Consider the following 21,583-nt stretch of genomic DNA (forward strand, 5'->3'; position numbering starts at 1 on the left):
GGGGTCTTTATGTAGGCTCTCAAGTCCAGCTAAGAATAGAGGGAAGCAAAGAGATAAGTTCGTGTATGTTTGCGGCTCTCTTTTTTTTTTTGCGGATACGGATTCTGATGCGCGATTTCAAACCTCTAAGAAGAAGCTTGGCTTCCAAGAAAAGAGTTCTTAACTAAACTCTTCCTCTCTTTCTTTCCTAAAATTACTCTCTCTTTCTTAAAAGGTCAACTCTTATCTTTAGATATAGTCTTGAGGCTTAAGTTTCCCATCAACGTATTGTTTTTAAGTGTAGACCATAAGTAATAGTTCTAGAGTCCGATTTCCGATCCGATCGTTCCGTTTGAACACATTATGACTTAACAAAATGCGAACCTTAAATATTTGCAAAGTAAATGAAATACTTTTATTGAAAAATATTGAGTACATTACAAATTTTCTAGTTCTGATAATATAATCCACTCACCATTTGTGAGTTTGCCCAAAAAAAGAAAAGATCCATACGATGCTCTTTGAGTGAAGGGTCAGAAGAGAAAACAAATTAACATCGTAGAAACAATTCCAAGAGATCTAAAGATCTATTTAACATGTTGTTTTTATTTTTTGCAAAACTCACAATGGTGAGTAGATTATATTGATAAATCCAAAAGATTATAGATTCTTGCCATGCTCATGTGACGAGCCATGACATCTTCAACGGATCATAAATACATCAGTTGAAGAAGAGTCACCCCACGACAATGGAAATTCCCACTTGCCCCTAAGATCTATTTAACGTGTCTTAAACCCAAGATCCATACTTCATAGGAAAATGGGATAATCAAGAGAAAAAAATAATGTAGTAAGAACCATTCCAAGAGACCTAAAGGATCTATTCGACGTGTCTTGATGTAGAAGCGCAAAAATTTGATGTGGGCGGGTGCAAATTTTTCTCTTTTAGTGGAAGGACAATTTTAAATTTTGCCCTTGGATGTCGACGAAGGGCACATGCCTGCCCAGTGCCATTATACATTTTGGGTTTCTCTTCAAATCCTAACATTAAGACGGGTGTCACACTGGGGCGGGCAAGGGTGCCCCATCCTTAGGTGGTGACATTTCATTTGTTGTGCGAAAAGTGAAACATGGCCTTGAATGATTGTCAGAGGGGCGGCCTCAACCCTTAGCAAGCTTTTGAAGCACGAAGGCCATCTACAAAAGTAATGGCGAGAGCGCGAAGGATAGGAGTCGAGCTCTCCAATGTACAGTTGTAAATACATGATATGTGTATAGTTTCTCCCTACTTTCTTCCCCCACGCCCTGATGGTTTTTTTAAAAAAAACTATGCCAAAATAGGCACAGTTACAAAAAGCTATACTTGGTAATACTGAGTTGGCTCAATAGGATACGCGTGACCACATTGCAGCTCAGTTATTTGCTTGAGTTACTGATAACTGAGCCTCGAGTGACCACCACTTTATGGCTTTGCTTTCAATTTCAAGTTCAGCCAGTAGTTCAGTACGTCCCTTCGGTTTTCCAAGTTCCAAAAATGAGCTCCGGTGGGCCAGTCGTAGTGGTCGCCCTCTCTCTCCTCCATTTTAGGCTCACCACGTTGCCCCGCCCTCTCTTCTTCTGCACAGACACGCCAGTACTAGCTTAGCTCCCCACCATTGTCTCCCCCTCCAGCGCCCATGCTCCTTCGCCACATTATGGCAAAGCCGCTGGCTTGTGTTGGTCGCATCACTTTGGCTCCAGACATGCGCAGGCATTGGATATGCATTCGGTGGTTACTCCCCATTGGTGAAAAGCACACTTGGCTACAGCCAACAGCAAATTACCATCCTCGGGATTGCAAAAGACCTCGGCGCGAACATCGGTCTGATGGCCGGCGCCCTTAGCGGCGTCCTTCCTACGTGGTGCCTCATCATCGTAGGCACTGTTCACAACTTGGTTGGCTATGGCTGGCTTTGGCTCATTGTCACTAGGCATTCGGCTGCGCTCCCTTTGTGGGCGGTAAGTGTCTATATTCATTCTCTGCTTTCCTTTTCTATGTCTAGGTCTGTCACTATGATTGATTGAAATTGTACCTGTTTTTGAACGGTTTTCCAAGAAAGATCAATGCTTATCAACTATAGCCTGAATGTGTCTAGGCAAGGGGTTTGTGTGACATCAGTTAGCTGTGCTTGGATGATGTTCTACATGTCTTTATGACATTTAATATATGCATGAGCAGATGATGTCCTCATCTTTGTGTGTATGTGAAATGTCTTCTCAAATCATTCCCGACATGTCGGACATCATGGCATGAATGTATGCATGCTTGGATAGTGTGCTCATATATTCATGTATTCGAGATATCTTTTGGGATGAAAACCTTTGGATGATGTGCAACATATCGTGGCATGAATGTATGCATGCTTGGATGCTGTGCTCATATGTTGTGTATTTGAGATGTGTTCTTGAATGTTTCATCCCATGTTTTGCAGATATGATGTCTTACATGGTGCCTCTGATCACCTTTTTTTTGTATATGAAGGTCTGTCTTCTTATCTTTATCGGTACCAATGGTGAGACCTACTGGAACACTATGACTCTATTGACTAATGTGTCCAATTTCCCAAAGAGCAGGGGCCATGTTTCAGGCTTGCTCAAGGGCTTCAATGGGCTGTGCTCAGCGATTTTCGCGCAGATCTACATCACTTTCTTTGCACCGGATCAAGCGGCATATCTCTTGATCATTGCAGTGGGTCCAACTGTAGTCTCTTTGCTTACAATGTTCTTCATTCGTCGAGTTAAATCAAAGGAAGAAGGAAAGCAATACGACGTGATTGGGTTCTTCTTCATCTATGGAGACAGTATGGTAATGGCTGCCTATTTGATGGCAGTTTTAATATGGCAAGATGTGATGACGGTAAGCTTCAATGTGCGCTTGGCAATAACGGTTTTGCTGTTGGCTATGGTGGCATTACCATTGGTTACCCCGATGCTGTTATGGTTTGTGGAGAGGAGGAAGAGGATGCGAGATGCAGAGAGAGGGCACCAGGTTGATAAAGAGGAAGGAGGCATAAAAGCTCCATTGCTGAACGTGCAGGTTAAAGAGGGCAGGGAAAATTCTCGACCGAATGAGCGAGTGGAAGCTAGCACAAGCCATGAGGACCAAGGAGCGATGGGTTATTATGCAAGCAAAAAATTGGATGGTTGGGGAAGCGGAGAATTTAAGTCGCAGACTAGAGATGGGAACTTCACGGGCTTGGAGGCAACTAGTGATTTGGAGGGTCTCGATAAGCTATCTGAGGAAGACAGGAAAGAGGGCCAGTCGAAGGTAAGGAGGATAATGAGAATAACTGCAGCGGAAGGGGCTGTGCCAGTGACGACAAGGAAAGATCCTTATGAAGGAGAGGATATCACACTCAGGAAGGCCTTTGTGATGGCTGACTTCTGGCTGCTTTTTGTTGTTTTGATTTGTGGGGCAGGTACTGGTATGGCTGCTATAGATAACATGGGTCAGATCAGCCAATCTCAGGGGTATGCCAACCCAAGTGTTTTCGTGTCCATGAGCAGCATTTTCAATTTCCTCGGCCGTCTGCTTGGTGGCTACTTCTCGGAAATCTTAGTCAGGTCTCTCTCTCTCTCTCTCTCTCTCTCTCTCTCTCTCTCTCTCTCTCTCTCTCTCTCTCTCTCTCATGGTGGTTGAGGAGCTTCTTGTGAATGTCCAAGAGCTTCTTATGAATGTACACTTTAGGTGAGCAACTCATGGTGAGCTCATGGAACTAGTTGTAAACATGGTGTCTTAATAATTGAAATGACTTGCTTAGCTTATCATACTCTATGCTGCTGTTCAAGCCAAGACCAAACATCAAGTTATGTTCTTTAGTAGCACGCACGCGTGCGCGCGCGTGCGCACACACACACACACACAGAGCATGCACATCAGACACATGCAATATGCTCATTCATGAGTTGTGCACATCTATTGCCATAACTTCATTCATGATTCTCTATTTATTGCAGAACGTATTTACTTCCAAGGTCATGGGCAATCGGCGTGGCACAAGGCGTGCTAGCAGTGGGACTTTTTTTTATTGCAATGGGGTGGCCTGCCACTTTATATGTGGGCACCTTGTTGGTGGGTACAGGATATGGTTCTCATTGGGGAATAGTTCCACCCATGATTTCTGAACTTTTCGGCATTAAAAGCTTTGGCATGTTTTACAATTTCTACACCATGGCCACACCAGCTGGCGTTCTTTTCTTTTCTGGTTTTCTTGCAGGTTATCTTTATGATATAGAAGCTGCAAAACAACAACAACATACTCTTGATGTATCGCACCGCATATTTGTAAGTACAGTGTCGACATGTTCTGGTGCTGTATGGTTTCGGGCCTCTTTTCTTGTAATGGTTGGTGTCTGCATCATTGGCATCTTTCTATCTACCATCTTATCCCTGCGAACAAGAAGTGTATATTTGAGTCTTTACAATTCAAAAAGGTTTCCAATTCAAGAAAATTGATTACTTCTTTAGCTTTAGCTTCATGCATTTCTAGTAGAGTGTTCTATTGCTTAGGGCATGCCCACATGGAGGAGGGGTAACTCTTACCCCTCCCTCCCTCCACTGATTGCACCTCAAAAGCTTCCCTCTATCAAAGTCACTTCTCTCCACTTTAATAACAAATTACCCCCTCTCATGTGGAGGGAGCCTTTTTCCTCACTTTTTTACTTCGTTAGCATAAGACATATTCAAAACTCTGGCCTCTCAGTAACCCACATTGCTGTGTTTTTCTAACGGTTTGCCATTTAATATAGCTCCTACGCTTTTAGACTCTTGTAAGATGTAGGATGCCATTCTGTAAATCAGCTTCATGCAGTGCTAGTAGGGTATTCTATAGCTTATGCCTTAATTTTTTAGCTTCATGCATTGCTAGTAGGGTGTTCTATTGCTTATTTCTTCTTGCTATATAAAGAATTCACGCTTTGTTTCTAGTAGCAAATTTTTGAAACCAAAGATCAAAAATAAAATTCAGCAAGTTTGTAAATGATAAGAGAGGAATGATAGTAGTTCTCATGTTAATTGGTACATGTTTGATAGCATAATCGGGCAATATGCTATGAAATGGTTTTAATAAAGACACCATCGTTCTTATAGTTGCATAAGTACAGCGAACTCATGACCATAAGACATTGGTATATTTTCGATGTGTTCTATAATTGCATATGTTAAGCAATGTTACACCATAATCAAGGGTGTTATGTATGCTAGAGATATAAGCTTAATGAACCTCAAACCTTGCCCAAATCACTTTATGGCCATAGGTTATGAACCCTAGGGAAATTCTATGAAGTAAATACTCCTTTTGGGTACATGTATAAGGTCCATATACATTGTCACAATGAAATTTTCAAAAATTGTTCACATATTCAAATATCTAAATGTCAAAGACATATTGTGTGCAAAATATTGAAGAACTTACAGATTATGCCACACATTATAAAGTCAAGACAATATTGCATTTGATCTCTATTTTGAATTCTTCATACATTTGTTAGAATAATGGCTTGGACATCAATAAAAACATTACCAAATCTTGAAAAAAGTGCAATGGATCTTTAAAGCCTTCCAAAGCTTGTATTAGATTGCAAGAAGCCATGGACTCAAATTAAGCTTCTCATGAAAAATATTTCTTTGAAAAAGGAATGGAGTCTAATTCCTCTAAATAATTGGTTTGTTTTTTAAAGTTTATTAGTATACATTTAAATACACCTTAGACTAAATTATTGGCACAAAGAAAACTATCTTTTATATAGTCGATGAAAATATAGCATTGACATCAAGATTATATTTTCTTGTTTTCAAATCAACAATGGACACTGATTCCAAGGTAACACATTGATTGTATAGATAAGGTCATGTGTGTAGCTCCTTGTTTGCTTTGCTTGTTCATACCATGCTAGATGTATCTCCACATTAAGAAGACGATCCAGAAGATCAATTGGATCTCTTACTTCTTTCATAGCAGAACTTGTCAAAGTCCACGATGCAAAAGCATAGAGCAATATATGAGAGAGAGAGAGAGAGAGAGAGAGAGAGAGAGAGAGAGAGAGAGAGAGAGAGAACGAACCAACTCGGCAATGAATCAGTAATTATACAGTTGGGGCTTGGTGTTGCTTATATATTAGTTTGGGGGGCCTTAAGTACCCCATTCTAGTAAATTTGACAAATAAGTAAAACAAATTGCCATACCTCGGTTATGCTACCACCTAATTTTTACCTTAGAAGAATGCCATCTTGAGCACTGCTTGCCTCAAAGAAAATTGAATTGTAGACCACACAACGTCCAATAACCCCATTCGTGAACTATGAATACATCGCATTAAACAATCCTAGACAATGAACTTTGAAACACATCATGTTCATAAACCGGCCGACAACAATGAATTTGTGCACTTATCCATAGTGTTTTTTTGTATAGTTCGTTTTCAGATGCATGTGCCTTGAACTCCACAAGCGTCTACCTAGCTGAAGCAAATTGCGGCAAAGACCACCTAACTAGAAATCTGGCGATGTGGCCACTATGGCCCCCACCACATGTGTCATGCCAATTTCCAGAGTTAGATCTTTATCACTGCTATCCATGTCTTTGCTGCCCTCGTCAAGTTGGCCTTTGCCTCTGTCCTTTTGAAAGCTCATGCATTTGCCTTTGGCTTCGTGAGTCGTCATGCATTGCTAGTAGGGTGTTCTATTGCTTATTCCTTCTTGTTATATAAAGAACTCACGCTCTGTTTCTAGTAGCAATTTTTTTGAAACCAAAGATAAAAAATAAAACTCAACAAGTTTGTAAATGATACGAGAGGAGTTGAATGCCTACGAGTTGTGTATTCTCGTGTTAATTGGTATATGTTTGATAGCATAATCAGGCAATATGCTAAGAAATGGTTTTGATAAAGACACCATCGTTCTTAAAATTGCATAAGTACAACAAACTCATGATCATAAGACGTTGCTCTGCCCCTCGAAATATTTTCATTGTGTTCTATGATTGCATATGTTAAGCAATGTCACACCATAATCAAGGGTGTCTTACATGCTAGAGATATAAGCTTAATGGACCTCAAACCTTGCCCAAATCACTTTATGGCCACAAACTATGAGCCCAATTGAAATTATATGAAGTAAATACTCCATTTGGGTACATGTATAAGGTCAAATACATCATCACAATGAAATTTTCAAAATTTCTTCACATATTCGACTATCTAAATGTCAAAGACATAATGTGTGCAAAATATAGAAGAACTTACGGTTTATGCCACACATTGTAAAGTCACGAGACAAAATCTTGCATTTGATCTCTATTTTGAATTCTTTATACATTGATTAGAATAATGGCATTTACATCAATAAAAACATCACCAAATCTTGAAAAAAGTGCAATGGATCTTTAAAGCCTTCCAAAGCTTGTATTAGATTGCAAGAAGCCATGGACTCAAATTAAGCTTCTCATTCAAAATATTTCATTGTAAAAGAAATGAAGACAAATTCCTCTAAATAGTTGGTTTGTTTTTTAATGTTTATTTGTATACATCTAAATACATCTTAGACTAAATTATTGGCGCAAAGCAAACTATCCTTCATATATTCAATGAAAATATATCATCAACATCAAGATTATATTTTCTTGTTTTCAAATTATATGTTGAATTAGCAATGGACACCGATTCCAAGGTAACACATTGATTGCATAGATAAGGTCATGTATGTAGCTCCTTATTTCCTTTGCTTGTTGATACCATGCTAGATGTATCTCCACATTAAGAGGACGATCAAGAATATCAATTGGATCTCTTACTTCTTTCATGGCAAAAGTTGTCAAAGTCCACGATGCGGAAGCGTAGAGCAATGGGGAGAATCTGAGAGAGAGAGAGAGAGAGAGAGAGTACCGACCCAACCAACTCGGCAATGTATTAATAATTATACAATGGGGGCTTGGTGTTGCTTATATACTAGTTTGGGGGGCCTTAAGTACCCCCTTCAGTAAATTTCCCTACACAAGACTTTGAAAAATAAGTAAAAACAAATATCTAAAGACAAAACAAATATTGGGACCAAATTGGTCCATTCACTTGAGATGTTATATCAACACCCTCTCTACAACTCAAGTGGATATATGTAGGAAGTCCAAGTCGATGAAGAAGCTACCATGGAGCCTCAAATTGAGCACACCTTGGTTATGCTACCACAAAATTTTTACCTTAGACGAATGCCATCTTGAGCACTACTTGCCTCAAAAAGAAAAGTGAATTGTAGACCACACTACATCCAAGAATCCCCATTTTGTGAACTATGAACACATCACATTTAAACAATCCTAGACAATGAACTTTGAAACACATCATGTCCATAAACCAGTCAACAACAATGAATTTGTGCACTTATCCATAGTGTATTGTATAGTTCCTTGCCAGATGCATGTGCCTTGACCTTCGACCCATCGATTCAAACACCAATAGCTTGAAACCCAAAAAATTGGGTCCGAATCATTTGTAGGGAGCACTATTTGCCCCTCTTTGCCGTTGACAAGCCTCAACCTAGCTGAAGCTAGTTGTGGCAAAGACCACCTGACTAAAAATCTGGTGAAGTGGCCACCATAGCCCCCACCACGCGTGTCATGCTGATTTCTAGAGTCAGATCTTTTTCACTGCTATCCCTATCTTTGATTCCCTGGTCAAGTTGGCCTTTGACTCTCTCCTTTTGAAAGCTCATGCATTTTCCTTTGGCTTTGTAACCTCCGAATTACTTGATAACTTCAAATATGCAGAGGCTGCTAATTGGGCGCAAGCCCACTCACTATCCATGGTCGGGTTTGACATGTCAATTTTTATAGTCGTTGAAAGAGGAATATTTTCAAAGCAAAGATCCCCCATGGACCATCACTCAAAGACCTTTGTATGCTCGTAGAACCTTGTCCAAAGAAACTCTCCACCAAGGATTCCCTTGAGCATGGTGTTCCAAAATGCCTATGTCAAGGGCTACTTCAAAATAATTCAACTCTCAAAACGTTGAGGACAATCTCCTCCCAAGATAAACGAGCACTAGGCTCTGATACCTTGTCAAAGTTGACTATGTGGAAGCATAGAGAAATGGGGAGAATAAATGAGAGAGAGAGAGAGAGAGAGAGAGAGAGAGAGAGAGAGAGAGAGAGAGAGAGATGTTGAACCAACCAATTGGGTAATGAATTAATAGTGATTATACAAGGGTTCCATGCTTCTCTACGATAACGGACCCTAATCTACTCTATTGGTGAGCGCCAAAAGAACGATATCCCTCTCTGAAGTCAACCTACTAGAGAAGGCCTTCACTAAGGATGAATTCTCTCTTGCGCTACAAGATTTGGGTAAAGAGAGGTCTTGTGGTTGGGATGGGATGACTAATGAGTGCTTTAAGGAATTTACGATGATCTAAAATCTCCTATCACAAGAATGGCTAACCAAGTCCTGGTTGAAAATAGGCCTCATCAAGCCTATCCCCAAACAAGTTCGCTACTCCCAGCTAAAGCATTGGCACCCCATAATGATGTCAGTAGCCTATAAAATTTTTGCCAAAATTTTAACCCTCAGACTCTCCCCCCTCCTTGACAAAGTCCTCACTCCCCGCCATCATGGATTCATCAAGGGAAGGTCAAAATATGACAACATTTTGGTAGCAATTGTAGGCATTAAATATGTTGCTTTCACCAACTAGGCAAGAGTGTATCCTACTACAGTTGGATCTTGATACAATCTATGACAGGATAACATGGTCGTTCATTGAAGATTTCATGAAGTCATTACGCTTTGGGCTGCGGATGTGCCACCTGGTAGAAGAAATAGGATCTCGTAGCAAGGAGAGTAGAGAGAGATATGATGCAAAGTAGATTAGTGGAAAAGCAAAATTTAGATTACAAAGTGATGGCGTCATCCACCCATGCGCACTCAAAGTAGATCTTGGATGGCGATATATACATTGAGAGCTAGTAGGTAGGAATACAAGGGGTTGATTATCCTTCAATATAGGATGTCAACCTTCATGGAAAGATGGTTGGTTTATATAGTGCTATAGGTGGCTGGTAGATGTGTGTGTGTGTGTGTGTGTGTGTGTGTGTGTGTGTGTGTGTGTGTGTGTGTGTGTGTGTGTGTGTGTGTGTGTGTGTGTGTGTGTGTGTGTGTGTGTGTGTGTGTGTGTGTAGGATGAATTCAACCATTAGAGCATAAAAAAGACAATCATCCATAGGTAGAAATAGTCCAAAAAATGTATATTCATCATGTATAACTTGGGCAATGTACAATCAAGGAAGAAAAACTCCCATTAAACCACTTGCATGCAAGATATGGTAAGTCCTCCAAATGTTACCTGCCACCATCACAGGCAACAAACAGAAAGAGAGTTAGAAGTGGTAGGCAAGTGTCATTAATGAAGGACACTTGTTATTGATGTCCACCATAGCTTAAGGCAAGAGGAAGTATTCCTATGATGAAGGACCATACCTGATTGGGAGATCCATATTGAGCTGGTTAGGGAAGTATGGTCCAATCAAAAAGTTTTGCAAACTCAAGTTCTCAATATCCCACACTGCAACCTTCATATAGATCTGTAGCTTTTCCATTTTTGAAAAAGTAGGCGGGAGTGGTTTGCTCATGCAGAGTGGGGTGGTGGGGAGTATGGGGGGATGTGGGAGAGGTGGTAGGGTCTCCTTCTTTGATATAGCTCTCAATCAATACCCGCCATGCAAGGATGTATGCCAGCGTAGTGGTCTAGTGGAAGTGTGTGGAGGTGATTTGTGGTAATTCCCACCTGGTAGACAAGTATCACCCTTATGATGTCAAAGCCACTCACTTTAGCCTTAGATTCCATAGGAAAACAAGTCCAATGTAATTAGGTATGTGTAGGAAAAACCCTCCGCAGGTAAGAGCTCTACGCATTGACGTAAGCAGTTCACAGTATTTCGTAGCTTTTGGCGTCGCCGACCCACGGCCTTATTTCATCATAACTAGGAATTTACACCTCCAAATCTAAAACTAAGCATAGGCGAAGTATTGGGACATCATTGCTAAGCATTTAGATGCATTCTAGGTCGAAAACGACTAAGTCAAAAATCCAATGTTGTTAATAATCGCGATTTTGGAACTTGACCTAAAGTGGGGTTTGAGACCGTAAGTGTGCTTAGGTCTTATAAACATGTCCTAGAAGTTTCTTTACGTTTGTATGTCATGTCATGCTGTCACGGATGTGATTTGTTTGCCGATGAGCGATTGGCTTTTGGTGATTTCAATCACTTGAGTGTAACTTGAGTTAGATGCGAGTTGTTAGTTGTTTTTCGAGAGATTGACAACCTCTTGTAGCCTCTATGCACTAGTTGAGTCAACTTCGTCCCATGGATTGACAATTTCATCGTGGTTCTCGCTAATACTACAATAAGATAGGATGGTAAGGTTAGACATGCGTCCCACATTTGGCACCGTTGTCGGGGATCAATGGGACCTAAACTAGAGAAAAACACGAGCGTCTTGTGAAGTTATCCTTTAACTTCCGCTAGGATCGCCTAGAGTTCAAAACGTCCCACATTTGGCGCCGTTGCCGGGATCGAAGAGACCTAAACTAGAGAAAAACATGAGCGTCTTGTGAAGTTATGTAACATTTAATGGCCTAATACCTTGTGTGTAGCGGAAATGAGCATGAACATAGTGGGCATTTCATTAAAATAGATTCCTAATGAGAATTACAAGAGTGCTTGGGTGGAGAGAGCAACAAAAAGCATAACACCTAGTTAGATAGCATTGACAATACTTTCAAAAGAGAGAGAAATTAAGCTAATGACAACAGTTGAGGACCGGATTTGCATGGATCCGGTCCCCCATCCAAAAGGCTTTGTATTATGGTTTGTCCCATCAAGAGAGACATTGTACAATACAATTCTTTGTGTTCCTTCAAGACTAGCTAGTGTAATGAAGATGAAAGCTTCATGCACTAAGCAAAACACTTAGCAAACACAACTTGAATTATCCCCGTTCTCAGACCCAAGACCTCACACACCTTCAAAGATGGTGAGAGCTAGTAGGGTATGAGAGTAGATTGAGAGGAAGAAGGAGTATCTTACGAGAAAGATGTACATCTCCTCACATAATCACTCATATTAGCATAGCTTAGCTTAGTAATTAGCTTGGTGAGGAGATGAGCATGCATTGAAGCTTGGCTCTTGGTTGGATTTGCATCCACATGCCAAGAGAGTGTTGATGTAGGCTTCTATCTCACAAGCTTGGAGTAGGTGATGAGTTCTCCATTAAAGCTTGGGAAGAGATAGTCTTCTCTTTCTTCACACATGAGCTTGTGTGAGTGTGTGTGTGTGTGATAATGCCTTGCAAAAATCAGCCCCCTCTCTCTCTTGGGCGAGCCCCCTTGCTATTTGCTCTTGCTCTCATCCCATTGGACCTCCCCAGGGTTAGCCTATCACCATTAAGCAGCATAAGTGATATCCTTTTGACATGTGTCCCCCTTTACCCTTTTGTGAGATCTTTAGGTTAATTAATAATTCAATTAAACTCTCATTGGACCCCTTTGCCTCCTGGCCAATAGAAATCAGGCAAGCCATTGGGCTCCTGAATGCTCATTGGACCCCTTGTGAGACTGCCCAATAGTCTTCTAGGAGACTTAATTCTCATTGGTTTCTTTTATTAAATGTTTTTAAATTAATTAAACTAGATTTACTCTAGCTTAATTCTCATTGGTCCACTTCAAGGGTCATCCAATAGAAACTGGGCACACCTTGTGGGCATCTGGCCTAGGGAGCTAACATGTGTCCCTCATTCCCTTGGTGTAAAGGGAGCCTGTGTGTGTGTGTGTGGCTTTCTCTCTCATCCCCTAGAAGAAGGGCTTGCCCCCTCCCATGTAGGGATATGTGTTGACTTTGGAGAGCACACAAAGCATCCAATTCCCCCTAAGCTTTAACCCTTTGGACACAACCTTTGAATTTTGGAACCTTAGCATTTTGGAAGTCTTAATGGGCTGAACCTTAGGGTCTTTTTAGCCCATTGTTGCACATGGCTCTTTTGCAGATGGAACCCCCTTTGGATCCCTATTTTCCCTCCTTTGGATCCCTACTGTGGCCGGTCTGCTAGCTTAACCAATATTCTAGCTTTTTTGCCCCTGGCACTTCCCCACATTAAATGATCAGTTTAATATGAGAAAATCATTTAGGAGAATTAGATATTGATTATTATGACATTACCTCTCTCTTGAAATCATAGTTGTCCTCGACTATGGTGTAGAGAAGATAAAGCATATTCATGAGTCCTTTTCTTAGCGGGTAGAGGATCCCTATGTTACCCTACGACATCATTCCACAATGGATGACTAGTCCCTTTGGCGCTTGAGAGCCTGAGGTTGCCACAAGCATGTCTGCACATTAGTCCTATCAATCTTCCATAGTAGAGTGACAAGTTCTACTTGGTGTTTGGGAGACGTCGTCTCCGCAAACTTGATCTAAGCATGCATACTACTTCATTTTTGTGCACAATAAAGAAAAAGAGAGTCTTATAAGACAAAAAAACTTTGTTCATTTTTAACATTTTGTACATTTGCTTACTCTTGGGAAGCATTGTAAGCATTGACAAGGTTTAGGTTATCCTTTAATTGTATGCCTTACATCCATCTAGCATCTTCAAAAGGATAATTCTTAAACTTAATAAGATATCGTCCGATAGTCTTACCGCCTCTTAATACCTTGTCTTCATGTCGGAGAATGGACTCGGGCTGCAGCACCTCCTCTTGGTCCTCGATCTCCGATGGGCCTTCAGTAGTTGGTTCTTGAGGTGTTTCTTCAGGTGGCTCTCCTTTGTAAGGCTTTAATAGGCTCACATGGAAAGCATTGTGTATGAGCCAATGATTGGGCAACTTGAGTTGATAGGCCATCTCATTGATTGGCCTAAGAATCTGAAAGGGACCGTAGTACCTTTTTGCTAATTTAGCATAGTACTTTTGGTGGCCCATAGGATTCTTGCCCGTCGTGTGCTTTAATCGAGCCTTGGGAAACTTTAACAAGACCCAATCGTTTTCTTTACAGGCTTGGGCTCTTCTGTGCTTGTCAGCAGCAGCCTTTTGCCTTTGCTATGAGATAGAGATAGCATCCTTAATCTTTTGAAAAGATTCTTGTAGGTCTCGGCTATACTCATCTGCAGCGAAGATCTTCCCATGTACCTTAAGTAGCAAGGGACTTTTTTATCTTCCCTCAATTACCTCGAAAGGTGCTTTTCCCGTGGAAGTATGTACAGTGTTATTGTAAGCATACTCCACTAAGGGTAAGTACTTCTCCCATTGGGATCTTTGATCTACTTCCTTACATAGGCTTTTAGTAGATCGAGAATGGTTAGGTTAGCTATTTCACTTTGGCCATCCGTTTGTGGATGATAGGCCGAAGAGAAGTTTAGCCTTGTCCCTAAATTCTCAAAGAGACCCTTCCAGAAATTACTGGTCATTCTAGGATCTCTATCCGACACTATGGACATTGGCAAGCCATGGTACTTGAAAATTTGTGAAATGAAGAGGGTTGCCATTTGATGGGCTTTGATAGTCTTTTTGACAGGTATAAAATGAGCTTGTTTACTGAACCTGTCTACTATCGTCCATATTCTCGTATTCCCATGGATAGACTTAGGCAATCCAAAGATAAAATCCATGGATATGCTCTCCCATGGTGAATTAGGGATTGGCAAGGTTTGAAGCAATCCAAGTTGCTTCCCTCTATCAAATTTTGTCTTTTGGCATACCACACATTTAGAAACATACTCTTGTATGTTCACTTTCATGGTAGGCCAATAGAAATATGTTTCAATTCCCTTTAAGGTAGACCGAATCCCTCTATGCCCCGCATAAGGTGGAGCATGACATTCATACATTACTTTCTCACGTAGTGAGTTAGTAACACATAGTCTATTGCCATAGAGAAGATAACCATCTTGTAAGGTAAATGGTTCTTCTTTCTTCCCTAAGGCAAGGGCTGAAATCACATCTCTAAAATCGGGATCAATAGCGTACTCCTCTATCATTGAAGATAGATCATTGTGAGTTGCTATGGAAATCGCATTCACTCTCAGCCGTCTTGAGAGTGCATCAGCTACTTGATTATGCTTGCCATCAATGTGAGCAATATGAAAATGAAATTGCGAAAGGAAATTTGCCCACCTCATTGTTTGTCGGAGAGCTTGGTCTGAGTCATGAAGTACTTAAGACTTTGGTGATCCATTCGCAGAATGAAAGGAGTCCCCAATAAATAGTGCTTCCATGAGTCTAAGGCATGTAGAACTGCAAGGAGTTCCTTTTCATATATGCCTAGAGCTTGCTCAACAGGGTCGAGCCTTCGACTCTCATAGCCTATGGCATGCCCTTCTTGGAGCAAAATAGCTCCAAGGCAATCACCACAAGCATCACATTGGACCTCAAATGGTTTTGAGAGATCCGGTAGTGTAAGCACAGGTTGAGAGATAAGCTTTTCTTTAAGCTTTTCAAAAGCATTGTTCTCCTTAGCAGACCATGTATACCTAACGCTTTTCTTTGTTAGGTCATGTAATGGTCCCGCAATTTGTGAGAACTTTTATATGAAGCGTCTATAGTATGCACACATACCTATAAAGCTTCTTAGTTCATGAAGATTCTTTGGTTTAGGCCATCCTTTTATTACCTCTAACTTAGATGGATCCATTTGGATGCCATCTTGAGAGATAATATGACCTAAATATTGAATCTCTTGCAAGAAAAATTCACTTTTCTTTCGATTAACATAAAGTTTATTCTCTCTTAAAACTTGAAATATTACTTGGAGGTGTTGCTTGTCTTCCTCCAATGAATTAGAGTAGATGATAATATCATCAAATAACACTCCACTGAAGGTTCGATGAGGCCTTAACAGCTTCTCCATCAAGCGGTTGAATGTGGCTGGTGCATTGGTCAAGCCAAAAGGCATGACAATGTATTCGTAAAGACCAAATGTGGTGCAAAATGCGGTCTTTACAATGTCTTGATCAACTATCCTTATTTGATGATAGCCACTTTTTAGGTCAATCCTACTGAAGTAGGTCGATCCTTGTAGCTTATCAAATAGGTCTTCTACCCGTGGAACGGGAAACCTATTCTTGATAATGATCCTATTTAGTGTTCTATAGTCGACACACATACGATATGTGCCGTCTTTCTTTTGCACTAATAGCACAGGTGAGCAACATGGAGATGAGCTTGGCCTAACCATACCCTTTTCAACTAACTCATGCACTTGCCGCATAATCTCCTCTTGTTGAGCTTGAGAAACACTATAAGGAGGTTTGTTAGGCGGTGAACTTCCTGGAAGAAGTTCAATTGCATGGTCATCATTATCTCGTTTAGGAGGTAGCTCACACGGGATGTCGTCAATAAAAACATCGTGAAATCCCTTGAGAAAATTGGATAACTCTAATTCCTTTTGGTTGCTTTTATTTTCTTTTGTTAAAGCATTAGGTTCATTTTGAGAATCTTTAACAAAAATCATGTGCACGGAAATAGAGCTCTTTATTGATTTGTTGAAAGCTGGTGTGTGTACAATGGGGATAGTGTTACCCATTTCCTTAGCGTCTATATACATGTCTTTTTCCCTGAACTTAAAGGAAATTCTCCTTTCAGGAAATTTAACATCGGCAGCCAGGCGGTCAAACCATGGTGCCCCTAGGATTACATCCTCATGCTTGAGAGGAGAGATAAAGAAGTCCTCTTTGTCCACATAGCCTTGGACATGAAGCCTCAATTTCCCAATTAAGGGAGTGACTGAATCTTCTTGCCCCTTGAAGGCACTATCTGCGGGTAGGACATCTCGCATCTCGTAGGATTGTATGCCTAGCTTGGTGCCTAACTCCATAGATATAAAATTGTGAGTAGAACCAGGGTCAAAGAGAATAAAAGCATCATGTTCTCTTACCTTTCCCCAAGCATGGCATAGAGGAGATCCTTTGTGGTGAGTCTCCTCCTCTTGGATTTCAACCAAGGAAGCTCTAGGAGGATCTTGGCAGTTGTTCTTTTGGGGACAAGCGCGGTACGCATGCCCTTGTTCGCCGCACTTGAAACACCGGTTATCCTTACGATAACGCTCAAGCTCTTCAGGAGAGAGTTTATTCTTACCTTTGTGAACTCCCTTATCTTTAGCTTTGTTGGAGTTGCCCTTAGGAGACTTTTGGACATTGTCCTTCCCCTTAGGCTCATTGGAACCCTTGTTTTCTGGGGACTTATTATTTCTTTTAGCCCCCGTTTGGAAATTGATTCGAGAGGCCACCGTAGTGTGGTGTATTACCGCTGATATGGTACGTGACCTTTGGGAGTTGACATACTCCGCCATTTCTTCAGTTAAGCCCGCACAAAATTGTTGCTTTTGCTCTCCAAAATCCAACTTTTTAAAGACAATGGCTTTGAGTTGTAGGTCCCAAAACTTATCTGCATATTTGTGGATGGATTCATTGGGAGAGAGCTTTAAGCTTCGCCATTCGGTGAGTACTTTGTCTTTGGCATCGGTGGCCAAAAACTGCTTCATAATGGAAGCTCTTAAAGCTTTCCATGTTCGTGGAGCTTCACCGTTAGCTCGTAGGCTAGACCACCATTGTCTTGCGGACTTTTAAAAGTGCATAGCTACATGGCGTAGCTTAGAGGACTCCGTGAAGCCCTCATCTCCAAACGCCGCATTGAATTGCTGGATAAAGGCCAAGACTTTGTCCGTAGCACCAAAGGTGCCATCATAAGTAAGGAAAGAGATGCTCTTCCCTCCCTCTTTGAATTTCTTCAGCTTGAACGACCTGTTCCATGCGGCATAGGATTTCCTATGGCCTCTTCTTTTTGATGGTTCAAAGGTTGCACCATCACTTTCTTCAGAAGGTGAATAATTTGAAGAAGGTGGAGAAGAGTGTGACCTCTTTCTCGCCTTTTTCTTGTCTTGATCTTTGTCGTCTTCACCATCACTTTCATAAGAGGAAGAGGATGAAGAAGATGGAGAAGAGGGTGTCCTCTTTCTCGCCTTTTTTTTCTCTTGCTTTTTATCATCCCTCTTTGAATTGTGGTGAGGAGAAGAATACGATGGTCTTCTCCGCTTTGGTGGTGATGGAGAGCGTTTAGCCCGCCGTCTTCGTGGTGCCATCTCCGCCGAGGTGGCGGGAGACTCGCTTCTTTCTTGTTCCTTCGGTGGAGGCTCTTGAGTTATCCTTTGGGAAGGAGACGCATCGTCAAGAAGTAAATTCTTGAGCCCTTCGTATGGATTCTCTTCTTCTTCCCGAATCGGAGAGAGACCTCTTTTGGTAGTCTCACAAGGAGGCTTCCTAGGTGTTCTCTCGTCATGGTGCTGAGCTTGGAGAATCCCGTGAGCACGGAGCTGCCGTTGCACTTCACTTTGGAGAGATGGATTGCCCATGGCTTGTTGAAGCCTAGAAACAAGATAGTTAACAAGCATTGAAGCATCATTAGTAGCTTGCTCATGAGCAAAATCAAAGTTATCAACATTAATTCTACTCTCAACATTAAAATCAAAGCACCTCCCTTCTTCAGCAAGAAAAGAGAAACCTTGAGCTCTGATACCAATGTAACATTTAATGGCCTAATAACTTGTGTGTAGCGGAAATGAGCATGAACATAGTGGGCATTTCATTAGAATAGATTCCTAATGAGAATTACAAGAGTGCTTGGGTGGAGAGAGCAACAAAAAGCATAACACCTAATTAGATAGCATCGACAATACTTTCAAAAGAGAGAGAAATTAAGCTAATGACAACAGTTGAGGACCGGATTTGCATGGAGCCGGTCCCCCCTCCAAAAGGCTTTGTATTATGGTTTGTCCCATCAAGAGAGACATTGTACAATACAATTCTTTGTGTTCCTTCAAGACTAGCTAGTGCAATGAAGATGAAAGCTTCATGCACTAAGCAAAACACTTAGCAAACACAACTTGAATTATCCCCGTTCTCAGACCCAAGACCTCACACACCTTCGAAGATGGTGAGAGCTAGCAGGTTATGAGAGTAGATTGAGAGGAAGAAGGAGTATCTTACGAGAAAGATGTACATCTCCTCACATAATCACTCATATTAGCATAGCTTAGCTTAGTAATTAGCTTGGTGAGGAGATGAGCATGCATTGAAGCTTGGCTCTTGGTTGGATTTGCATCCACATGCCAAGAGAGTGTTGATGTAGGCTTCTATCTCACAATCTTGGAGTAGGTGATGAGTTCTCCATTAAAGCTTGGGAAGAGATAGTCTTCTCTTTCTTCACACATGAGCTTGTGTGAGTGTGTGTGTGATAATGCCTTGCAAAAATCAGCCCCCTCTCTCTCTTGGGCGAGCCCCCTTGCTATTTTCTCTTGCTCTCATCCCATTGGACCTCCCCAGGGTTAGCCTATCACCATTAAGCAGCATAAGTGATAGCCTTTTGACATGTGTCCCCCTTTCCCCTTTTGTGAGAGCTTTAGGTTAATTAATAATTCAATTAAAATCTCATTGGACCCCTTTGCCTCCTGGCCAATAGGAATCAGGCAAGCCATTGGGCTCCTGAATGCTCATTGGACCCCTTGTGAGACTGCCCAATAGTCTTCTAGGAGACTTAATTCTCATTGGTTTCTTTTATTAAATGTTTTTAAATTAATTAAACTAGATTTAGTCTAGCTTAATTCTCATTGGTCCACTTCAAGGGTCATCCAATAGAAACTGGGCACACCTTGTGGGCATCTCTCATCCCCTAGAAGAAGGGCTCGCCCCCTCCCATGTAGGGATATGTGTTGACTTTGGAGAGCACACAAAGCATCCAATTCCCCCTAAGCTTTAACCCTTTGGACACAACCTTTGAATTTTGGAACCTTAGCATTTTGGAAGTCTTAATGGGTTGAACCTTAGGGTCTTTTTAGTCCATTGTTGCACATGGCTCTTTTGCAGATGCCCCCCCCTTTGGATCCCTATTTTCCCTCCTTTGGATCCCTACTGTGGCCGGTCTGCTAGCTTAACCAATATTCTAGCTTTTTCTCCCCTAGCACTTCCCCACATTAAATGATCAGTTTAATATGAGAAAATAATTTAGGAGAATTAGATATTGATTATTATGACAAGTTATCCTTTAACTTCCTCTAAGATCGCCTAGAGTTCAAAACTTTCTTTTAGAAACCGCATAGCTTAAGATTGTCGTTTTTTGTTGTGTAGAGGCAGCTTGGAAGTAATTGTACTTGCTGAGTGCCTTTAGGATTGTAGGATTGTAGAAATAGATTAGGATTTTGAGGATGATTAGTAGACGAGACAAGTCTTAAGATCGGTGCTCGGAAAACTATAAAAGACAAGAAAACGAGTGTTTGTAGACACTTTCCACAACCCCATTGCATGAGAATCTAGGAGTAGGGTAAGTAGGATCCGAGGTGGATTTCAGAACATTGCTCTCTCTCAAAGAATCGAGTGTGAGTTGTTATTGGAAGTTGCATAATTTCAGGTCTACGGCTAGAAATAGCACGAAAAGACTCAAAACCACTCAATCCGATTGGAGAGTAAGCTTAAAAGTTGTCTAAACCAGTTGGTAAGCTCAAGGACACTTCGAGGTAAAAATTTCAAGAGTTGGCCAAAACTCAAATTATTTACTTTTTCTTGACATTTTAGGCCAAATTAAGTTTTGACTTGATTCATAGGTTTAAAATAGCTCATGTAAAGAATGTCTTTGAAAAAATTGCAAGAAAGTGTTCATCTCAAGCCTAAAGTTAATAATCGCGATTATTAATTTATAGCTCAGATTTGACCAAGGTTCATACCATTGACTCATTACATGTGTACAAACAACTTTTGTAAAGGCCCAAAAGATTTGGATCACCAAACTGGAAAAAAACTGAGTAAAAACTAAAGTTTGTACTGACTTTTTGAATCTTGAGTGTAAATTGGGGAAAAATTTGTCCAAAATTGTTGAAAATTGATTCATAGGCTTATATTGATGTGATAAACATGTGTATATGCTCAGTGGACCAAAAAGATGCAAAAAGATGTCAAAAGTAAATAATCGCGATTATTTACATCTGTCCCATTTTCAACTTTTTTTACCAAGTTGGCATACCACTAGTTTTTCGATGTTGTAATAAGCCCACAAACCAAATTGGTAAGATTTGGATCATTGGATTGAAAATTTTGACCAAATTTGCAAAGATAGTCTGCGGACAGAAAATTGATGACCATTTGACCAAAAATTGTCCAAACTTGATAAAACTTGGCTAGTGACCTTAACTGAGGTGCTTAACAGATCTGTGTCAAAGTTGGGGGAAAAAAGTTGCAAAACTTTAGTTGGAGTAAATAATCGCGATTATTTACATCTACTTCAAAACTTGATGATTTTGCACATTTGAGTATACCACAAGGTCAAGCATATCAAGTAGACCTCACAAATCAATTTTGGTGGAATTTGGATCACAAAAGTGAGACTTAAGTCAAATTCTTGAAATCAGAGTCTTCGGACACAAAACAGTTGATAAATTTGACCAAAAATAGTCCAAACTTGTTGAAACTTGTCCAGGGACTTTAAAAAGTTGTATACTTGCCAAACCAATCCAAAAAGTGCAAAAAACTAGCAAAAGTAAAT

The 21,583-nt window shown here is 40.8% G+C and overlaps 1 protein-coding gene across 2 annotated transcripts; it reads left to right on the forward strand.

Annotated features, from left to right (window-relative positions):
- The first annotated feature begins 1,574 nt into the window (after positions 1-1,574).
- LOC147444245 (protein NUCLEAR FUSION DEFECTIVE 4-like) lies at positions 1,575-4,638 on the forward strand. Of its 2 annotated transcripts, none has more exons than XM_086526933.1 (3): positions 1,575-1,977; positions 2,501-3,582; positions 3,976-4,637. In XM_086526933.1, exons 1-3 carry the CDS (start codon positions 1,846-1,848, stop codon positions 4,472-4,474), a joined length of 1,713 nt encoding a protein of 570 aa, XP_086383059.1. In that variant the 5' UTR covers positions 1,575-1,845; the 3' UTR covers positions 4,475-4,637. The 2 variants fall into 2 exon arrangements, with proteins under 2 accessions (XP_086383059.1, XP_086383058.1); XM_086526932.1 differs by having other exon boundaries at positions 1,848-1,977; positions 2,451-3,582; positions 3,976-4,638.
- Positions 4,639-21,583: the final 16,945 nt, after the last annotated feature.

Source organism: Adiantum capillus-veneris, chromosome 13 (genome assembly GCF_014529385.1).
Source record: "Adiantum capillus-veneris isolate H3 chromosome 13, ASM1452938v2, whole genome shotgun sequence".
NCBI classification, from domain to species: domain Eukaryota; kingdom Viridiplantae; phylum Streptophyta; class Polypodiopsida; order Polypodiales; family Pteridaceae; genus Adiantum; species Adiantum capillus-veneris.